Source organism: Hemicordylus capensis, chromosome 6 (genome assembly GCF_027244095.1).
Source record: "Hemicordylus capensis ecotype Gifberg chromosome 6, rHemCap1.1.pri, whole genome shotgun sequence".
Taxonomy (NCBI): Eukaryota; Metazoa; Chordata; class Lepidosauria; order Squamata; family Cordylidae; genus Hemicordylus; species Hemicordylus capensis.
The window spans coordinates 99,235,992-99,259,149 of record NC_069662.1 but is presented as its reverse complement, the minus strand read 5'-3'; the positions used below and the strand labels follow the sequence as shown (position 1 = coordinate 99,259,149).

The 23,158-nt window shown below is 42.8% G+C and overlaps 1 protein-coding gene and 1 long non-coding RNA gene across 4 annotated transcripts in view; one reads left to right on the top strand and one right to left on the bottom strand.

Annotated features, from left to right (window-relative positions):
- Nucleotides 1-21,587, top strand: part of LOC128330050 (uncharacterized) — an 89,994-nt gene extending 68,407 nt beyond the window's left edge. Inside the window, exons 4-6 of the long non-coding RNA XR_008309933.1 lie at nt 19,228-19,359; nt 19,557-19,680; nt 20,157-21,587. This is a non-coding gene — a long non-coding RNA (uncharacterized LOC128330050). The remainder of the gene's footprint in view (nt 1-19,227; nt 19,360-19,556; nt 19,681-20,156) is intronic.
- Nucleotides 1-23,158, bottom strand: part of LARS2 (leucyl-tRNA synthetase 2, mitochondrial) — a 95,086-nt gene that overhangs the window by 55,613 nt on the left and 16,315 nt on the right. For all 3 annotated transcript variants that reach the window (XM_053262219.1, XM_053262220.1, XM_053262221.1), the window contains 4 exons: nt 21,955-22,046; nt 21,044-21,104; nt 13,835-13,924; nt 12,179-12,322 (listed from right to left, as the gene is read on the bottom strand). In XM_053262219.1, coding sequence (XP_053118194.1) covers nt 12,179-12,322; nt 13,835-13,924; nt 21,044-21,104; nt 21,955-22,046 — 387 coding nt within the window. The remainder of the gene's footprint in view (nt 1-12,178; nt 12,323-13,834; nt 13,925-21,043; nt 21,105-21,954; nt 22,047-23,158) is intronic.

Genomic DNA, 23,158 nt, shown 5'->3' with positions numbered 1-23,158 from the left:
CATTTGTTTTCTATTGTTACATGTTTTTACATTTTTATATACATTGTCCACATTAATGTTAGAAGAGAGTGTTTATTAAATATTTATCTTATATTGCCTTTTAACTTATGTTATTTGGAGGTATTGCATACTTCCACCATTTATAAATTAGATAGTTTTTAATGCTCCATGCATATTTTTAAAATTTGAGTTTTTAGGCTGCTATATGGTGGTGGGCTCTTGTTGGGTCCTTTAGATGCATTCTTTAGATGGAGACTTTACCACTCTGACAAAGATTTGACAGCTAGTAGTTTTGATGTGAAGCTCTAATTAGAGAATCTAGAAATAACATTAATATCCATTTCTTTAATATACATTATATACTGGCATGGATGTATAGCTGCTTGGCATACTGAAAAGCTTACAAAATTATATAATTTCATTTAAAGAGATACCTGTCCTATCTAACCTGTTGAGGTCAACCACAACATGAACACAATGGCACACCCATTGTCAGATGCTCTCTGACAACAGTGTCCAACACAGATCTGTGACTGGTGCCAAAAACGAATAAGCATAGCCTTAAAATGCAGGTGTTGTATTGGGACAAAAATGTTACAAAGCCAGAAGTGGATTTAGACTAGAGAAAGTTTGTCATAGCAGCTTTTCCCCTATATATCACCTTTTCTGCCACTACAGAGTAGAATAAATCTATGCACAAAATAGATGGAAGTATATTAGAGTAGGGATTGTGGTCGATATGCAGCATAGAGTGATGGGGTCTGATACATAAGGTAAGCAACTGTGGCTACATCGATGCATGCTATTGTGTGTACCAATGGAATGAATGTATAACTGGAGCGATGTGGGGAAAGGATGGGAGAAAGAAAGAGCTTTGGGACATAATGTGCTTCCTAGTGAAACTGACTGTCATACTAGAAGCAACTAACTAGCTGAGACAAAAGAAAAAATCGATAGACACAGCTGAGTTCCCTACAAACAACTCTCTCGCCATTCCAATTCTTGTACTCAGCTCCAAACAGACACCTCCCTCCTCTTCCTGAGGCACAACAAATCTGAAGAAGGAGAAAAGGGATGCATCTCCCTCTTCAATCTAGAGGGATTCCAGTTAATTATCACTTGCTTCTTTCTCTAGAAGGAGACCAACTACAGCTACTAGATTGTTCGCCCTTCCTTTTGTGTGGGACATAGTGTTTGCCATGCAGAAAAAAAGAGAGAGAGTGTAGCTTTAAATGGTCACGAGGATACAAGTCCAAGCATAGTAATAGAAGTCAGAAGAACAAGGTTGGTTTTAGCAGGAGAGGCCTGGGATGACCCATTTTCAGAGAAGAAATAATCCAGAATAAATGCTCAGAGGCTTGGACTAGATCCTATGGTACTTGTGTGCTGCCAGCAAAAGCAGAAGCCTTGCATATTCAAATACAAGGATTTTAACAAATCTGTAAAAGGAAACAGTGTATCATAGGGGAAGCATAAAGCACAAATTATATATCTTAATCTTTAGAAATTGATATTAAATTTAGGAGAAATTTATATCAGTGTTTCTGATCCTCCAGGGAAATCAATATGAACAATGGAGAAGTTAGAATAATTTACAACTGAGCATTACTCCAAAAATCTGCCTGAATTCAAAGGTGATGGCAGTGGAACAGCAGGACAAAACTTTATGGAGAAGAGAATCCAGCAATACAAGAGGAAATTTCAGAGATGGCAGTCAATAGTGCCAGTTGCTAAGAGACAGAGAGATGAGGGAATTATAGAGCTGGGCGTACCTAGCAAAAGGATGACCTAGATTGAAAACAGATCTGAGATGTTACAAAGAGAAAAGATTAGTGTCCAGGAATGAACCTTTCAAATTCTACTTAAAATTTAAGCGGCAACAGAGTCAACATAAACAATTTAAACAGTGAAAGTGCATGGAATACTAAGTCCATGGCTTATCTCGGAATTAACATTCCAAAGTTCCCTTGCTTTAAACACCAAGATTGAAAAATAATTTTAACATAGTACAAAACCTGGCCTAAATAATAGCAAAAACAGGAATTCTGCTTATTCTCTGGAAAACTAATTTTTGAAAGCCAAGTTCAGACACAACAAATCATGATTTATTGTTATGAACACAAGCTTTGTGCTCACATGTGAGGAAAAGAGATTGAAAGCTTTTTTCGAAAGATTTGTAGCAACCTGAAACTTCCCATTTTGTCTGAACTGAGGAAACTATGGTTTCGTCAAACTACAGTTAGTTAACACACCAGGTTAGCAAATCAGGATATTGAATTTGGATGAAAGGGAAAACTGTGCTTTGCCACAAAACATCAGAGGAAGCTTCCAATCTCTTCCCTAAAAGTGTGATGGGTGGGGGGTGTTTGCAAGCGTGATCTCCTGTTCATGGTTTATTATGCCTGAACTAGAGCAGAATGTGGGAAGTAGAAATTGACCAATCCAAAATTTAAACTTATGTAGCAAGCATTTATTTACAATGAGGTATTCTAAACCCAAGCTGCCTGATAACTAAGAAAATTAGTTTTTGACATATTTTGTAACACAGCCTGCAGCCTTGACCACAACCTGTGCTACACTGCCTCTGCACCTCAGTTCTGAATCTGAGCATGGCCTGGCGTGGTGAGAGAGATGTCTTCCCTTCCCACATTCTCCTCTCCTTATTGCAGAGTAGTCATGGTGGTGGCGGGGAGGAATTTCATAGTATGTGAAGCACTGTCCTTCCTCCGCTAAGTTCTCATTTTTATTTTTCAAAATATCAAAGTGCATTGTTTGCAGAAAGCTACCAATATTATATAGTCGATGTATCTCCAGCATCACAGTTGCCTATTAAAACAAGATGCTGAAAATAGAAAGATACCTATGTCAGAGAGATATTTGTTGGTTATTTCTCTGTGTAAACTGCCCTGAACCATTTTTGGAAGGGCGGTATAGAAATTGAATTAATACTAATACTAATACTAATAATAATATCGCCATCAGTAACAAAAACTATTCATCAAATGGTTTCCCACAAGTTTGTTCACAACTGTTGCTTAAATTAAACTGTGTCCATTAATTTTAGGCAATAATGATTCAGATCAACAGTACCTGATAACTTAACTATATTATTATCAATATTATTTTTTCAACATTTCATTATTTTAACAGGTTACTAAAGATAATTTCAACATCCTTACAGAATGTCCCTGAAGAATCTAGGGACAGTCTTTTGGTATTCAGTCTGAAGAGTCAAGACTGTTTAGATATCTTTCCTTATCTTGCCCACAACAGGGAGTGTAGATTATTCTGTCTGTTAGCAGGCCATGACACTTTGGGACATGGCGCTTAGAGAACCCCTGGAGGGAGGGGAGCGGGGAAAAACACCACCCAAAGCTTTCCAGGATGCAAAAACTTGAAAACAGTTTTTAATATCTCTCTGCTAGGAAGATAAGAACTGTGACAAAGGACCATGAGGAATGACAGATATAAAAACCTGGGGACAGGGAAAAATAGGAGCAAGCATGGAAAAAACCAAAACTATTCTTCTGGCAACAAAGTGACATTACCTGTTTTTAAGAACTTCTTTTTGAGAGAGATTAGGTCATGCTCCTTTTTTCTATTCAAAGAAATATTTCATTTTTCACTGAAAAGAAAATAAATCATGTTCTTCAGAGTGCTATTGGGAAGGGGCTGTAGCTCAGTGATAGAGAACATGCTTTACAAGCAAAAGGTCTCAGGTTCAATCCCTGGCATCTCCTAGTAGGACTGGAAAATACCCCTGTCTAAAGCCCAGGGTTTGTCTTTTTAAACTAACAAACCATCTATTTTGATGGTGTAGGCAGCACCTGGTTAGCAGTTAAAAAGATCTTTACCACTAGGGTTGCCAACACACATGGAAACAAATTTCTAGAACCTGGGCAAAACTCACAGATAGGACCCATGGTGGGTGAGTTGTGGGACCTGGCTGTGTGGGAAAAGCACACAGCTCCCCTAAAAAGGTATACAAATTACATGTGCTTCAAGTTCCTGCCACCAAAACAACACAGGCCTTGCATTGCAGACTTGCTTGAGATGATACAGGCCACAAATTCCAAAACTGTGTGCTGACTTAACTACAAATGTGCTGCAAAAAATAAAATAAAATAAAATAAAAAAATTTAAAGCAAGTATCTGGTCTAAAGTGCTTACCCACCCACAGAGGAGGTGGTCCTGTGCTTCTCTGTATGAAGTACCGTTTTGGGTGCGCTCCTCCTAATCAGCCTCCACTGGGAGCAGGTCATTCTGATGCATCTCTACATCTGTTCTATTTGAACAATGCAATTGCTCCCAACACAGAATTCCCTGTCCTCAAAGGAGGCATGCCCAAAACAGTGACTCGTGCAGAGATGCACAGTGGGTAGGCTCCTCTGAGGGACATTTAGTTCTGACTCTTACAAATTCCAAAAGTAAACCTTCTTGGGTTTTATTCAGAAAAAATAAGGGCACCTCTTGACAAAGATTTGGGAAGCATTTATATAGGCTAAAGTGCTTTGGTGGTGTATTAATTGTAGATTCTGTGCTTATTTTTTACATGGTACTTTACTGAAATGGTGATTTGATTATCCTTACTGGCAACTGCTGTAAAACAGGTAATTAAAATGAAGAAGTCAAAGTTTGTTAAGAGCATATCAATCTAGATAACACAGCCTCAGAACAAGAGACTCAGATTAAAATTCAGGTTGCTTCCAGCTCCCATAGGACTATACTGTAGTTGGCTTTCATTGCCATGTATAGTTGATGTCTTAATTACAGCTAGCAGGTCAATTTTAAGCATAAAGCATCACTCTAAAATGCCAGGTCAAAACAGCTTAATGAAAACCAGCCTTTCAAAATATCTTCTTGAAAACAGCTGGATTCTGCCCAACAAATTGGCCTCTACTGAACACTGATTGCACTACAAAATGATTGTCTGGAAAGGTCTTCAAATAATTAGAGATTTTCCATTCCTCTGTCCAGAGATGTGGGACTGCAATTTTTCCAAAACAGAACTTTTTCCAGTTCAAAAAACCCCATTGTTTCCAAGCATCTATTAGTAACAATGAATGGTTATCAGTGCAACCTTAGATAAGCTTTTGATTATAATTCTACATGTACTGTACTTTTCATGCTTCTCAAGTGCTAAATTTGCCTATTACTGACTTTGACGGTGTTAATGTTAGGTAAGCTGAATCAGAGGCATTATTAATGGAACCATGAGAAAGAAAGTTCTTCATACTAGGCTCCAGCGATGCGTGGTGTTGGGTACATGACCATCCTTATGTATGCAATATGCCTGTCTCTTCCAGGAGACTGCTCTCCAGTTCACCAAGGTCCTCTTAGTTTGTTGAATTAGTGACTCATCAAGAGGATGGGTCACAAGAGGATGCCAGCATGGCTAACGGGTACCGTCAAGGAAGCCATAAAAGGGAAGAAGACTTCCTTCCGAAATTGGAAGGCCTGTCCTAACGAAGAGAACAAAAAGGAACACAAACTCTGGCAAAAGAAATGCAAGGTGACAATAAGGGAGGCAAAAAGAGAGTTTGAGGAACATTCAGCCAAAAGTATCAAGGGGAATAACAAAAACTTCTTTAAGTACATCAGAAGCAGGAAACCTGCCAGGGAGGCAGTTGGACCATTAGATAATGAGGGAGTGAAAGGGATTATTAAGGAGGATATGGAGGTTGCAGAGAAACTGAATGAGTTCTTTGCATCTGTCTTCATGGCAGAGGATACTGAGCATATACCTGTTCCTGAACCAGGCTTTTTAGGGATGGAGGCTAGAGAGCTGAGTCAGATAAAAGTGACAAGGGATGATGTTCTAAACTGTCTGGAAAAACTGAAAGCTAACAAATCACCAGGGCCGGATGGCATCCATCCAAGAGTCCTCAAAGAACTCAAATGTCAAATTGCCGACCTTCTTGCTAAAATATTTAACTTATCCCTGAAATCGGGCTCTGTACCAGAGGACTGGAGAGTTGCAAATGTAACACCGATTTTCAAAAAGGGATCCAGGGGAGATCCGGGAAATTACAGGCCAGTTAGCCTAACATCCGTTCCAGGCAAATTGATGGAAAGCATCCTCAAGGATAAAATTGTAAAGCACCTAGAAGAACAGGCCCTGCTGGGAGTGAGCCAGCATGGCTTCCGCAAAGGTAAATCTTGCCTCACCAACCTTTTGGACTTCTTTGAGAGTGTCAACAAGTGTGTGGATCAAGGTGATCCAGTTGACATAGTCTACCTGGACTTCCAAAAAGCTTTTGACAAAGTTCCTCATCAAAGGCTCCTGAGGAAACTTAGCTGTCATGGGATAAAGGGACAAGTACATGTGTGGATTGCTAACTGGTTGAAAGACAGGAAACAGAGGGTAGGTATAAATGGAGAATTTTCACAATGGAGGGAAGTAAGAAGTGGGGTCCCCCAGGGATCTGTACTGGGAGCGGTGCTTTTTAATGTATTCATAAATGATCTAGAAGCAGGGGTAAGCAGCGACGTGGCCAAATTTGCAGATGATACCAAACTCTTCCGGGTAGTGAAATCTCAAACGGATTGTGAGCAGCTCCAAAAGGATCTCTCCAACCTGGGGGAGTGGGCGACAAAATGGCAAATGCAGTTCAATGTTAGCAAGTGTAAAGTGATGCACATTGGGACGAAAAACCCCAACTTCAAGTACATGCTGATGGGATCCGAGCTGTCGGTGACGGACCAGGAGAGGGATCTTGGGGTTGTGGTTGACAGCTCGTTGAAAGTGTCGACTCAATGTGCGGCAGCTGTGAAAGAGGCAAATTCCATGCTAGGGATCATTAGGAAGGGGATTGAAAATAAAACGGCTAACATTATAATACCCTTATACAAAACTATGGTGCGACCACACTTGGAGTACTGCGTACAGTTCTGGTCACTACATCTTAAAAAGGACATTGTTGAACTAGAGAAGGTACAGAAAAGGGCAACCAAGATGATCAGGGGACTAGAGCACCTTTCCTATGAGGCAAGACTACAACACCTGGGGCTTTTTAGTTTAGAAAAAAGACGACTGCGGGGAGACATGATAGAGGTCTATAAAATCATGCATGGTGTGGAGAAAGTGGAGGGAGAGAGATTCTTTTCCCTCTCACACAACACTAGAACCAGGGGTCACTCCATGAAATTGATTGCCAGAAGGTCTAGGACCAACAAACGGAAGTACTTTTTCACACAACGCGTGATCCACTTGTGGAACGCTCTGCCTTAGGATGTGGTGACAGCCAACAACCTGGATGGCTTTAAGAGGGGTTTGGATGACTTCATGGAGCAGAGGTCTATCAATGGCTACTAGTCGGAGGGCTGTAGGCCACCTCCTGCCTCAAGGGCAGGGTGCCTCTGAGTACCAGTTGCAGGGGAGTAATGGCAGGTGAGAGGGCATGCCCTCAACTCCTGACTGTAGGCTCCCAATGGCATCTGGTGGGCCACTGTGCGAAACAGGATGCTGGACTAGACGGGCCTTGGGCCTGATCCAGCAGGGCTGTTCTTATGTTCTTATGTTCTTAGGAGGCAGCTTGTTCACTCCCAATGCAAAGCCTTTTGGTCAGTCAGCAATAACACTCTGGAAAGGATAATACTAGCAGTGGCCAGCGATAAGGAATGTCTGCTTCCATCACTGATTAAGTTAGGGTTTGATAGCACTCTCTATCTCTCTTTCTCTAAATAGGTTGCAGTTTGTAAGCATGCTTCCTGAACCACAAAATCTGGACTTTCTGTACCTAAAAGTATCCGAGAAAACTCCCAAAGCTTGTTCGAACTGTAATCCTAACCCTCTCTCATTCTTTTCCAATGGGAGAGATTTTTCACATTGTTTGGGACACTAATGAATTCTTCTAATGAATTCTTCTTGGATTTTCAACTTCTTTTGTTTCGTGGTTTGGTCTGGGAGTTTCATGTCAGTCAGTGAGGCTCAAGCAGCTTTATAGAACGCTGCTTGGGCCTCACTTACTCTCATGAAATTCCCAGACCAAATCACGAAAGATAAAAACATGCCATTTGGCAGGTAGGCTGCAGACCTCGCCCAGACTACTAGAAAAATAAAAAATCCCAGAAAAATTAAGTTGCCAGAAAACATGGAAAAACTCTCCCATTTGAAAAGCATGTGGAAAGATACCTTCTGACAAACCTTTGGGTACTTTTTGAGCAGGGTCACAGCTAGTACACAGGGGGTCTGTTTTTGGCCCTCTCCCCCAGTGGCAGCACATGGGCATGGGCACACCACCCTCCATTCACCTGCAGGGGTCAGAAGCAGGAAGGGATGGCGGGAAGGCTGAGGAAGAGATGGAGGAGTGGGCAGGAGGGCAAAGGCAGGCAGGAGGTGGATTGGCAGCACACACAAGATGACATGTGTGAAAAAACAGAGTCAGGCAGGAGATCAGGGGCGTAACTACCATTAGGCAAGGGGAGGCGGCTGCCTGGGGACCCCCACGCTTTGAGGGGGCCCCCAAAGGCAAGTCAAATGTGAAGTGAGTATGTGTGTATCAGCGAGGGGCCCATTTTAAAATTTTGTCTCTGGGCCCACTCCAGCCTCGTTACGCCCCTGCAGGAGATGTACTGGGATGCATGCTGCACACAAGATGGAGGCAGGCAGAGGAGTAGCAGGTGGACTAGTGGCATGCTTGAGGTGGCATGCACAAGAATACGGGGCAGGCAAGAGGACCATTGGAAGGCAAACTGGCGGTGAGCACATGGCGGCCATGCATAAGCAGCAGCAACAGCATGGCAGGGAAAGACAATGGAGGGTGCATGATCCTTTCATGGTCTAGGAGGAATGCAAGCCCAGTTTACCAGTATATGTGTGTGTGTGTGTGTGTGTGTGTGTGTACACACACACACACACACACACACACACACACACACACACATAAATATATACGGAAAAGAAATTCCCAGTAGAAGGGAAAAAGAAGCCACTCTCCGATTTCAACACAAAAATAACTAACTAGTAACATTAAGTGGGAGCCTTCTAAAGGCATCTGCATATATAACTAAGTAACTATGGAAACTAATTTATTCTGCTTTTAAAATATATCATCAATACTGTATATGAAATATCAGAGAGGTTTTTTTAACATACAAACAAAATGGTTTAAAAAAAACAAACACTAATTATTTTAAAGATCCCCCCCTCCCCACTGAGAGCATAAGAGAACCTTCAAAATGTGATTTGGTTGTGCACCAAGCAGACATTATGGAGGAATGGCTGACATGAGGTGTATTATGTGACCCCAGCATGGCTCATTGGCATTTTTTGCAGCCTATACAGATATTTCTGGCTGTCAATCATGGTCCACTAATAGCTATGAAGGAAGATTAATGAATATCACACTTTGGGAGTAGGGAGCAGAGAAGTTGTGTTAAAGGAGGGATTTGTTGTTGGTTAACAGGGGACAGTGTGACAAGGTTAGAGGGAGTTTTTTTTAAAAAAATAGGCCTTTAAAATGTGAGATCGTTTATGGATGGATCCAAAAGCTTATGGATGTCTTGTGACATGATGAAGGCAATGTGTCAGTTAGCAAAGCCACTGAATCAAATTATATTGGCAAAACAAGCTTCTGAAAAAGCAGGAAACTGTTTTCAAAGCAGACATGGACCCCATGAACTCCTGGTCTGTGTTAAACAAGCCCATTCAGGTGAATCAGCAATACAGTGGTCCCTCGACTTACAAACTACTCGACATAAGTATTTTTCGAGTTACAAACGGCAGTTTTAGATCCGGTTTTAGATGCGGTTTTTTCGACTTACAAATTTTTAGATGGGGTTTCCTCGACTTACAAATTTTTAGATGGGGTTTCCTCAACTTACAAATTTTACATGCGGTTTCCTTGACTTGCCTGCCTGTTTACTGCCTGTTTATTCTTGAAAAGAAATGTTCCTGTGCAGTTTGCAAGCCTTACTGGGGGTCTGGGTCTTTTTTCTAGGCTCCGGAACGCATTAATCCGTTCCCAATGCATTCCTATGGGAAACCGCTTTTCGACTTACGAATTTTTCGACTTACAAATGTGCATTCGGAACGGATTAATTTCGTAAGTAGAGGGACCACTGTATTCATGTGTGTACAGTTAACAATGCACAGCGGGAAAATGACTTGATTATCAAGCCAGAGGTTGCCAGTTTGAATCCCCGCTGGGATGTTTCCCAGACTATGGGAAACACGTATATCGGGCAGCAGTGATATAGGAAAGGTGCTGAAAGGCATCATCTCATACTGCGCTGGAGATGGTGATGGTAAACCCCTCCTGTAATCTACCAAAGACAACCACAGGGCTCTGGGGTCACCAGGAGTTGACACTGACTTGATGGCACAGTTTACCTTTACCTTCACAATTAACAACAGCCAATCCAGAGCAAAAAACCCCACTGACATTGGAAAGCTAATAATGCCAAGTACATGTTACTGCGATACAGTAGAAATTACAGGTGGTTATTGCTGCTAATTGATTCACAAGTTAAATGACTTTGGGTAAAACAACAAAAAGAAATACAGAAGTTATCAGTGAAGAGAGAAAGAGGCAGAAAAAGAAGACAACAAGATATGTTCACATATGGAGCTGAATTCCCTATAATAGGCATAGTAAGTTCTAGAGGCTATGTGCAGGTTCCTAAGAGCTCTTCCAAAGCTCATGTAGCTTGATGCTACATGGTAACTCAACCACTGGCAGTGGGGGGCGGGGACAGAGAGGATTGGAAACTCTTTGTGGAGCAAGGAGTAAACCTTTGTGGGCTACATACTTGTGGCCCATAGCTCTTGACTAAACCTGCCCTGCTCTGGCCTGCCCTATAACATGGCCTATCAAAATTCACTGAAGAAAGTATTTAAAAAGCAGCAAGAGAAAGCAGACTTGTAAAATGTTGTTAACAGACAGGGGTAATAAGACTTCCTAAGGAATGGTTATGCTACTACACCAATATTAAGAAGTTGTTCTAGTAAGAAGTAATCTGCCTGCTTTCCTTTCACTATTCCTACAACTGGAATAATTTGGTCCGAATTGGTTAGGCAGTTCACAAGTTAGCCCACTTGCGCCTCAAACATTCATGCATCTGTCATCTTGAATTGGGGTGGATGACATCACACACTATGCGTTTGAGGTGTCCCTAAGTGTCCCTACAACTGTACCAAATTTGGTCCAAATCGGTTCCAACTTGCACCTCAAATGTTCACATGTCTGCCATCTTGAATCAGGGTGGATGACATCATCACAAACTATGCCATTGCATTGTCCCTGTGTGTCCCTCACTACAACTGTACCAAATTTGGTTCAAATTACTTGGAATGTTAGGTTTAAAATGTTCATAGGTTAGCCCACTTGCACTTCAAATGTTCACGTGTCCATCTTGAACTGCGGTAGATGACATCATTACAAACTATGCCACTGAGGCATCCCTATGTGTCCCTACAGCTGTAGCAAATTTGGTTAAATTGGTTAGGCGGTTCACAAGTTAGCCCACTTGTATCTCAAACATTTACATGTCCGCATCTTGAATCGGGGTGGATGACATCATCACAAACTATGCCACTGAGATGTCCCTCCCTATGTGTCCCTACAACTGTACCCGATTTGGTTCATATTGGTCCAGGCACTGAAATGTAAAACAGCAAACCCGTATTTCCAATTTGTCACACAGGAAAAAAAACAGGACAAGAAAATATTGTCTAAGAAAAACAGTTCTCATGACCCATACATATCAAGTTTGTGTTCTCTACACACAGAGATGTGTATAATAAAGTCTGCTAAAAGTGTAAATTGCATTTAAAACTGTGTTAGCACAACTCGCCAGTTTTACACCAGAAAATGCTTCAGTTTAAAAACTGAAATAGTCCATTGTTCCAAACCTAAAAGGATGCTCTAAGCACATTATAATGATGTAGCTGTATCAGATTGTTTGTGCTAGCATAGTTATAGTATATATTTGCACCAAAGGAGCAAAGTCCTGCTCTTACATTAAAAGCATAGAAATAAATAAATAAATAGCTGTTATCAATATTATGTTATCAGCCCGGAGGGATCTATCTATGTGGTTGCTAAGAGTCGACACCGACTTGACAGCACCTAATCAATCAATCAATCAATCAATCCTATGATCTACAAACTTGATAAGGACCTGGAAAGATCTCTCAAGAGTAGGCTCTATTGCCCAAAACCACTTATACTCACACCTTTGCATAGGCAGTAGTCTTAATAAACCATTGTTTGAGGTATTTCTTTTCCACTTTTGCTCCTGAGCGCCATGAACAGCCATTTTCATCCACCTGTTCATTAGCAAGAACAGTCTGGTCCACAGGATCCCAATTAACCATTGCCTAAATGATGCCGGGAATTAAAAAGAGCAGATACTGGTTTTAGGAAGCATGTCACCAAACCAAAGAGCCAAAGTATACTTTTTGTGGGCGCCCAAATCACTTATCAGTTTGAGAGTGCCTCTTGCAATTAGAGACAAACAATTGATTCTCCTCTTAAAGCCTTATGGAAGTGCATATGCCAGAATTGTTTTTCACAAATCTCTCATAAAAAGCATTCAGTTATTCAGAATCAGGGGAAATGGTGATAATACAGTACAAATGTTGAACCGAATTCTAATTGAGCCTACTGAGGAAGGCTGGAGACCTTTGGGCCCGGATCCAGTGCTGCTTTTGGCATCTCTTAGGGCTTGTACTCATCCAGTGGAATTTCCCTGTTGAGCAGCAGACATCCCACCTGCCCACACAAATGTTGAATCACAAACTGATTCTGAAGTATCCCCAGCTGCAAAAGCGCATGGTACTCAATGACCGGTCATAACCTTAACAAATCAGGGCTGAAAGAAGTGCCTTCTCTATTAAAACAAACAGAAAGCCCTGAGTAATAATTTGTCAGGAATTGCAGACAGTAATTTGACCTGTATAGAGGCTGCTTCTAGGTCAGGCTTAGGCCCCACCAGCTGTTTTTGGTCTACAACTCTCATAATCTCCAGCCACAGTGGTCAACAGCCAGGGATTATAGGAGTTGCAGGCCAACATCTACAGAAGAGCCTAAGCACCCCTGCTCTAGGTCCTCTTTGATGAGGCAAAAGCAATTTGCATAATTTCAGGAAAGAAATTTCTTTTTTTACTACTTTTTCAAGTATCGCACAGCTAAACAATGCCTATGTAAACAGCTTGTATGCTGAGCCCTCCCTCATATTAAGCTGATGTCTCTCTGAACACCTCAGTTCTTATACTCCCTCCAAACCTTATTCTTTCATATTGCATCTAAAGAGATAGGAGTCTGCTGTGTGAACTGTCATTCACAGACAGGCCTTTTTGGTTCTCGTCAAATTAGGTTCTAAGGGGCTGAAAAATGTCTTCTCACAGCAATTCCTGCATTTGACTTCTTCACCCACAGCTGCTCAAGGGCTTATTAGGCTGAACCAGAGCAAAGCCAACATGTTTCTATAGGCACCTATATTGTGAATGAATTATTTAAAGCAAGTGATGCCCAATTCTTCCTTGTATGCATCTGGCACACCCAGGAAGTTTACATAATTCATTTGGCAAAGTCAGAAATTCTTACAGAGAACAACTGATCCCACATAGTCCACAAAAGACACTTTATTATTAAAATTTAATACAATATAACTAAACCTGGCACTGCAAGATGGTTTCTTACCAATCGTTCATTAATTTTATAGATAACATGTGATGCAGAACACCTTTCAATACCTGTGCACAGTGCACCCTGTGCACGTGTTACCTGCATCTCTGAGCCTGAAAGTTGTCTTGCAAAGAATAACTACCCGGGGTTTTTCAAAAGCACATCCATAATGTGACAATGTAATGTAACAGAGTTGAGCTTACTTCATTCTGATAGGCTAATCCAGCTTCATAAAGTTTAATAAAGAGATACTGCGTCCACTTATAGTAGTCTGGCAAATAAGTGGTTATTTCCTGTAAAAAAGAATAAGAACAATTCTAATACTGAGTTACCACAACCCAAGCATTCCCCCAAAAGACTATCACCAGTGTTCCCTCTAAGGCATGTGCACGTGCTCACAAGTTTTTTTTATGTCAGCTCAGTAAATTTTAGATCCCGCTCAGGTTGAATCAGGAAGGCCCCATTCTGACTGCACATGCACACACACTGCCTTGATACTGCCGCCCAGAACAAAACTCATTCCGCACACAGATGAAAAAAATTAGAGAGAACACTGACTATCACCTGATTCAATATTCCACATGCATTCTGATGAATGCACTGGACTCCTGCTTTACTTCTGTTTCAACAAATGGGGAAGTCGTTCCTTCTATTTTCAACAAATGAGGAAGTCATTTTAGGTGGGCGGGGACTCCATGGTCACAATCTAGCATAGCTAAACTAGTCCATGACTGTCATCAGGTAGGCCATCTAACTGCTGTTTTACAATCAGAGGGTGGGGTATATCTGGGAGGTCTATGTTTTCTTCCAATACAGGCACAGCACAGCTTTTGTAGCACAATTATGTTACTGAGCTCAAGGTGCAGGATTATGGAGTTGCATCCCTTGAGTATGTGCTTCAATGACTTCTCTGGCCACTGTGTGGCTTTGTAAGAGTCTTGATGCAGGTGAGGAACATAAAAACAGTTCTCTTGGGTCACACACAAAAGCTGACTAGCTGGTTTCTAGCTAAAGGCAAGGAAAATAAAGCCTCTCTTCACCAAAGACACAAAAAGCTGACAAGCTGCTATCCTATTATTTATTTGACAATTTCAAAAGAAAGATAATCTTAGAAAGGAACATTGGTACTCACCGTGAAGGTTTCTTCTTGCAGGCATAATGGAAGTCACCCATCATGGGTTATCCCCACCCACATGCTCCAGAAGGCAGGACTATGCAAATGAAGAAACCACCCCTTCTGGGCAGTTCCTTCTAGTTTCATTGAAAAGCCTGAGCCACAGAAGAAATAAACAGCCCCCGAAGGGTAGAAAACAGAATAGAACAAACTAGCGAGAACAAGTTATTCAAAACAACACCATACAAGGTGCAAAGAAGTATATACAGCAGGACAGGCAAGAAATTGAGGCAAGAGCAGTGCAAGGAAGCCAAGCCCCCAGTCTTCCCGGGTGGTAGAACTGGGCCCATAACCCGGGGTGGGCATGGGTGATCTCTGTTACACCAGCAAGAAGAAACTTTCATGGTGAATACCAGTGTTCCTTTCTCTGCTGTTGTAGGAGGTCATCCATCATGTGAAATGCCACAGCTCAGACCTATGGGAGGGAACAAGCCTGGCTTAGATCTACTGCCTGGACAGGACCCTTTGAAGGACTCTCCAGCCAAACAATGCCCTAGAGGAGGCATGCACATCCATCTTGTAATTTCTTGAGAATGTGGACTGTGACTTCAGGTGGCCGCTTACAGATCTCTTCCAGATAAGTCTTAGTGGAAAATGCCACCGAAGTGGAAGCCAACCTGATGGAATGAGCTGTCACACTATGTGGAACAGGTACATGCTGTTCCACATACGCCAACTTAAGGCACGCCTTCATCCAGCATCCATGGTAGCCGCTGAGACCTTCTCTGACCCAATGTACGAGATTGAATTGAAACAATCATTGAGTCAGACTTTTGAAAAGATCCCGTACACGTGATGTAGATGCATAGGGCCCTGCACACACCCAACTTCTGCCAGTGCTTCTTGTCATGTTGTGGCTTTGGACAAAAAGAAGATAAGTAAATGTCTTCTGATCTATGAAATACTGAGTTGATCTTTGGAATAAAAGATGGATCTGGAATCAGTCTTTCGTCCTCCTTGGAGAAAATGAACTGATTGGGCCTGAAACTCCAGAACCCACCAGGTGGATGTAATTGCCACCAGGAACGCCACCTTCATGGACAGAATCCGTATTGGTGCTCTGTGCAATGGCTCAAAGGGCGACTGCTGAACCGTATGCAAGTCCCATGTTGGAAAGTGATGACAAACCAGAGACAACAGATAGGCAGCTCCCGTGAGTAACTTTTGTGGCAGAGGCTGACAAACCATAGGCCCTGGGCCATCCTGGGACAACATCTAGGTCAGACACGATGCTTGTCTCTTCAGGGCACTAGCTTTCAAGCCCAATGTGAGACCCTCCTGTAGGAAAGCAAGGAGCCCTGTGAGCTTGCAGTCTTGTACAGATAAGGAGTTCCATGCAGCCCAACAAAGGAAGCTCCTCCATGTTGTCTGGTAGATACAATCCGTGGAGGCTTTGTGTGATGCAAAGATCATGGTCACCAATAGAGATGTGCATGGAACCGGTTCCGTGCACTTCCAGGAGGGTGGGGAAGTTGCTTTAAGTGACATAGAAGGTTCTTCCTATCAGGCCCTCCCTGCCCCGCTGCTTTCCACCCTTCGGTGCTTGCTTAAATTCGTGGGTGCAGGACTGCAGCTCCCTGCTTGAAGCCCTGTTCAGTGCACACACATGTGTTGGCCATGAGAGTGATGATGCGGGGTGATGCTGAATGGGGCTGCAGAGACTGGAAAGACTGCCTGCCCTGTCCTTTGGATCTGTTCCATGATGGCCTAGCGGACCTAGGAACATCCCTGTTATTGAAAGAAGGGTGAAAAGCTCCGAGAGGTTGGTTAAACTTACAATTGTACCCCTTCTCCTTAGGAACATAGGAAGCTGCCATATACTGACCATTGGTCTATCTAGCTTAGTATTGTCTTCACAGCCTGGTTGTGGCTCCTCCAAGGTTGCACACAGCAATCTTTCTCAGTCCCATCTTGGAGATGCCAGGGAGGTAACCTGGAACCTTCTGCTCTTCCCAGAGCGGCTCCATCCCCTGAGGGGAATATCTTACAGTGCTCACACATCAAGTCTCCCTTTCATATGCAACCAGGGTGGACCCTGCTTAGCTAAGGGGACAAGTCATGCTTGCTACCACAAGACCAGCTCTTCCTCTTAAAGGAGGAAAGCAGGGCCTTGTGCTTGAGTTAAAGGCCCTGGCCAAGAATTTAATACTGTCCAATGTAGCATCAGATGTAAAGGCTGCAGCCCTTTGCAGCCGCAGGAGCTTATGCCTCAGCTAGTTAGGATCTGAGGGTGGGTCATTTAGTAATTCATCAGTCCAGAGTATGGACGGTCTGGAGATTAAAGAAGCAGCAGTGTCCACCCTGAAGGCCAAGGACAAGGACTCATGGACCTTACGCATGGCTGCCTCAGCCCTTGTTGGTAGGCTCTTTCAGCATAGAGTCCCTATCCCTTGGCAACACCACACCATTGAGTGCCATGATTGGTGCATCACTAGGGGGAACCTTAAGCAACTCCAGTGCTTCTTCTTGTAAATTGTAAAACTTGTTAGGCATAAAGCTAGTGCGCTCAGAAGAGGAGGGCTTCTCCCACTCCTGCTTTACCATTTTAATGAAGCCCTCTAACATATGGGCCCTAGTCTGAGGCTTTGTGGGCATAGGAAGAACTAGTGAACCCTTAGAGTGAGCTTCCTGAGCCTCAGTCTGTATTTTCTTAAGCCCCAAGGCAGCTAAAACCTGAGTAATCAAGGCTTGAAAATCCTCCTATAGAAACAAACGTTGATTTGGGGCAGAAGAGGGGTCCTCCACCATTTCCTGTTCTGTTGGGGACACCCTGACCCCAACATTAAACCCAGAGCCACCAACCCAGAATTATATGGAACCCAGGCCTGTGTCTGATTCCATTTTATTAAGAAATCAATTAAGGCCTGAATTCAGATGACCTAACAAGTACATGTTACTCAGATCTCATGACTGCCTGGTAAATGATTTGTTTCAGGGCAGGGGCAGGGGCAATCTAGCATTGTTTATCAGTGTCTGTGAAACTCACAAGAGACACAATGGGTCTTGCTTGATTACCAGTCTCACACTGCTAAAATTAATTTGCTCTCCAGAAATCCCCTTACCTCGCTGACAGGATGCTTCTCCCTTAGTCAAATGTATTGATTAACAAGCCTCAAACATGTACCCCTTTTTGATGTTCCTTTAAACATTCTTTTGCTATAATTACACACTAGATAGATGTACACAAGAAGTAATTTAATCGCTGTCTCACACAAATAGAGCTAATTCTTTCACTAACTCCTGACTTTTAACATTCTTGGGACCAAGAGGCAAATTTACTTTGGAAATGACAATAGAACAATACTCTGCTAAAAGGAGATGAACTGAGACCCTGTTTACCCTGGACGGACCAAATATCCTGAGCTAATTTTGATAATTAAAAGACAATATCCAGAGGATAACAGCAGTGGACACCTTTTGTGATCCAGGAGACTCAAATGGACCTCAAAAAATGAAACCACTATAAGGAGGAGTCTCTGGACATGGCAGATTAGCAATCTTTGCCTAACAAGCATACTTGCTCAAGAGCCATCCCAGAGTTTGCTGCTAAGCCGCGGGGCAACAAGCAGGAACTCTGTCCATGGACAGGAACTGTCTGTGACTTCTGCTGCGCAGTGAGAAGTCAAGACTTCCCCAGCCATGGTGCTCTGACTCTCTGCCTCGCTCTGAGCAAACTGTCTTCTTGACCAGCCTGCTTGGCTGCTAGAAGCTTGCATCACCCCCAGCTTCCTGTTCTCCAGCACCCACGTTTCTCCTCCAGCTGAAGCCTGCATCGCTCTCAAGTTCCAGCAATGAACAATTCCTTTGAAGCCTTCTTCGTGGACCTGGTGAGATGCCTATTCAACGCACAGCCTAGCCAGCTCCCCACTTCCCTCCTCCCTACTAATCACTGCCACCCCCCTTCCTAAGCCTTCCCTTCCTCCTCCTTCTCTTTCTCTGTTTCTCTCTAAATGTTGCATTAGGATTTGTTAGACTGCTAGATAGCTGTGATTACTGAGTGCACACACATATGTTAGTTAGCCACATTACACTACACTTTGAATCGGAAACATGTTTTTATTTTATCCCAATGAGCAATTTTTTAAATAATAAAGCCCATTGAACTTTCTGAGTGTGTCTCTCTCTATCTCTGTTTACGCGCCCAGATACTACATGGTCACCATCTCCAAGAACCAATTCAGTTTGTGTATGATGTGACCTTGCCTCTTTCCCTCTGAGCATATACAGAGTGCGAAACCAGGTGTAGTTCACAACAGTTCCTACAAAGTAGATTGATCACTTAGAGAGTCAGGATGTTCCAGTGGATCCAGAGATCCCAGAGGCTGGAACAAGTTTGGGGATTTATTCCCTGATGACTCCGAGGAATGGCAGAATTGAGGAGACCTCGGCCTCTTCCCATTGCTCTTTTATGCCTTTTTTCAGGAACAGAGTAAGAACAGGATGAATCAGAGCTGTCCCTGTGCCTCCTGTGTCTGCCATGGGCCTTGCATTCCTTATGACTGGCTCTATGGATCTTTGAACGGCCTGCATGACCCACTCCTGCCAGCCCACAGGGTGAGACGGGCGCTCAGTAATTATTGTCTGGGGTGGAGCCGCTGGGTCGTCCGGGTCGCTGGGAGGGAGCAGAGGTTAATAATCAGGTCTGCCTGATTATTTGGTCCCCCTGTATTAAGGAAAGGGTCCACCAGATTGCTGACTGGTGTGCTTTCCTCCTTCAGCTGCCCACCACTCTCTTCCCCCTCATTCTCCAGGTCTTCGTTGGCAGTGTAGCTGGAGCCACCCACTGGTTGAGGAGGCGAACTTGGGAAAGGTGCAGGACCTGCTTTCTCCCTCCACTGGGTCGCTGGATGTTCTAGCAGGAGCCTGGCAAAGGAGGTGTGTGCGCTCACCTTGGGGCTCCGTCTGGCTGGGGAGCGAGTCGGGGGTGGAGGGTAGAGCATCTCAGTAGGCGATGGGCTCTTGCCCGCTTCAATGTGCTCACTCCCCTCCTGCAATGAATCTCGCTGCCTTTGCTTTGAGGAGGAGCAAGTTTGTTTCTTTTTGCAGTGCCTGGGCGAGCTCCTGTGGCGAGGATTGCATCCAGAGCCTCTTTCATTGGCTGCGTCTTAGAGAGGAGCAGCAGGGACTCAGAGGCATGAGCGAAGCTCCCTCTGATGTCTCCTGCTGGGGAGACCTCCCACGTTCTCAGCAGGAAAAGTTGCTGCTTGGCGTGTTTTGCCCTAAACACCAGCACAATCTGCTTCTGCTGCTCACACGCCATTGGGCTGGAAGGAAGGGAGGAGGAAGACAGAAAAGGGAGCAATTCCAAATCAAATTAAGAATTTTTTTTTTGTTTTGTTTTTTGGTAGCAGAAGAGGCAGAAAATAAGGCGATGGAGAGCAGAAAGGAAAAAAACAAGAGGATGAAGAAAAAGGGTGAAAAAGCAGAGTTAGCAGAGAGTAGGCCCAAAAAGAGAAACAGGCTATCTATGGCCATTTGGAACATGGTAGGATAAAAGAACTATAAGGAACTGCCCAGAAGGGGCATATATGGTGTGGTTTCTTCATTTGCATAAGTCCTGCCTTCTGGAGCATGTGGGTGGGGATAACCCACGATGGGTGACATCCTACACCAGCAGAGAAAATAAAATCCTTTAACTTTGGTTTTCATGTATTTTAACAATATGGCAATCCTGTCTCTAACCACTCACCTGGTTGCTATTGATGACCTGGAACTTTTGCTGGATGAGTGGTTAGAGGAACAAAAATGGTGATCAGCAGCAACTGAACACCAGTGTCGGAACTGCTGGAGCCCACCAGCCAACTTCCCCAATGTCCCCTATTTAATTATTACCTTATTTATTTGTTATAATAACTCCTTGCCTTTCTTCCATGCTAGAACTCTAGGTAGCATGCATGAGACGCTAACTCATTGCCTTTCGCTGCTTGAGCCACAAGCCCCCCTCCCTGACACTGATGCCGTCCCACCTCACCTCCTATACCTACTTGCTGGCCCCACCCTGCATCCCTCACTGCAGAGGCACAGCACTAAAGTAAAAAAATAAAATAAAAGACACCCCCTCCCAAACCACCAAAACAGACAAATATTTTTTTGCAGCAGAGAGTCACTTTGGAGGGCTTTATAATAAGACTGCAATATGATATAGCTAGATGCTAAAACTTCAGTACTACAAAGATAACTTTGCTCCTTGAAGCTTAGCAATTACATTTTAAATTTAACTCATTTAAAAATGGCTTACCCGATCCCAGCTAAAAGACAGGCCTAATGCACTGAACTGCTCTTTCATGTGTTGAATATTACTGAAAGACAAAACAACATTCATCTTTGAGCACCAAGGAATATTTCAAGGGCGGGTGATGCCAAACAGAAATGGTGGAGCTTGCACATAGTTCCAGTCACCCAACGTCTTCCAACTGGAGCTGACTCAACTCTGCCTATCCTAGGTCCATCCACTTGCCTCACAGCTCCAAACATCACTCACTTTGCAACAATGCTTTGCAAGGCTGATACTTTCTGAGTCTCATTCCGGGTAACAAATTAACTCAGGTCACATCAATTTTTCAGCATTGCAAAAATATATTTAAGGGAGGAAAAAACATTTCTTTCTGGTCCAGTGGGGGGGAAAATAGCAATAAAGTAACACACACTTGGGATGATTAACTTACACACTTATTAAAGAGTAATCCCCATTGAATGTAGTGGGATTTCCAAATAAAATGTATAGGATTGTGCTGTAATACACATATTCCATAGCTGTATTCGTCCATCTAGGATGTGGTGGCTGGGGCAAACTTGGCCCTCCAGCTGTTTCTAGACTAAAACTCCCAGCATCCTCAACCACAATTTAATGTGGCTGGGGAAGATGGGAATTGTAGTTCAGTAACACCTGGAGGGCCAAGTTTGCTACCCTTGATCTAGGAGGAGGCACACAGCAATACAAACTGAGCCATGGAAAATATACACAATCCTAGACTTTTGTGCCAAATGTTGGGGGTTTATAGATAAATTAAAATGATGAATATGCAGGCTAATGCACATCCAAACCCTGTGGTTTGCTGATCAGTTGAGTGGAGGGCAAGAGAAGCAATCTAAGCATGACTTCCTGCTTAAGCACTGTCAAATTTGTAGTTCAGTTAGAAAAATAAGCACCTCTGTGTCCAGTTTGCTGGATGTAACTCATGCTCGATGGCAGCATTCTCTGCAGGTAATCCAAATGCATCCCATCCCATTGGATTTATCACCTGCAACAAAAATAAGACATGTCATCCTTTGTCAGTTACCGGAATGAATTTAGTAACACACCCAGAGCTCAAAAAGGGGTCCTGCTTTATGTGCCAAAAATGAGGGAGGCTCACCAGTCATGTACATGGGCCAGGGCCTTCTCAGTCATTGCGCCCAGTCTTTGGAATGCTCTCCCGGTCTCCATCACCGTTTTTAGCAAGCAAGTAAAATCTTGGCTTTTTAACCAGGCTTTTAAATGAGCGTTTTGTTCGCTGCTACTTTGTATCTTATGGTTATATTGTACATGTTTTTTAAAAACTTTTAATTAGATTTGTATTTTTATATTCCATTTGAATTCCTTTTGTGTAGTTTTTTATGGCTTTATTCCATTTGAATTCTTATTGTGTAGTTGTTAATGGTTTTATGTTGTTTTTAAATGTTTCGTAAACCTCCTTGAGATCATTTTAATGAAAGGCGGTATAATAAATAAATAAATAAATAAATAAATAAATAAATAAATAAATGGGCATCTTTTAGATTTCAGCATTTTTGTACTTCTGTTGAGTCATCCAAACTGTGCTTGTCACAAACAGTTTCACTTTAAGGACAACATATGGGATACTTTTTGTCTTGTTCGTACTCTGCACACGCACACACATGGATTCACACAGAAGTCCAAGAGTTTGCATCAAGAAAAGTGTACTTTTTAACATTCTGAAGCTGCAGCTGGCACATTTGCTGTCCAAGAAATACTTTTTCTTGTTGCATCCAAGCTTCCCAAAGAGACCAACTTAACATGGAGATGTCTATATAATACATTTAACTTATCAAAGTAAGGCATCCAGCAGTGCTGTGTGTTTGTTATGAATTCTGGTTATAAAGTGGTTTTGTTGTTGTTAAAGACTTTGCTATTATAGCAATCCATGTTTTATAAGAAGAGTGGTGTTCTTACAGATATAAATGTTCTACAGCTTAGCATGCTCAATAACTAGAATTACTTAATTTTAGAGTGATTAGCAGCGGGAACTCATCACTGCTTTTTCAAAGATCAGTGATGAAATCTCCAGGTCTCTGAAAAGTTCTCCAGGCTGTGACGCTGAAGTTGATGAAATGAAATATTGTTAGTCTCTTC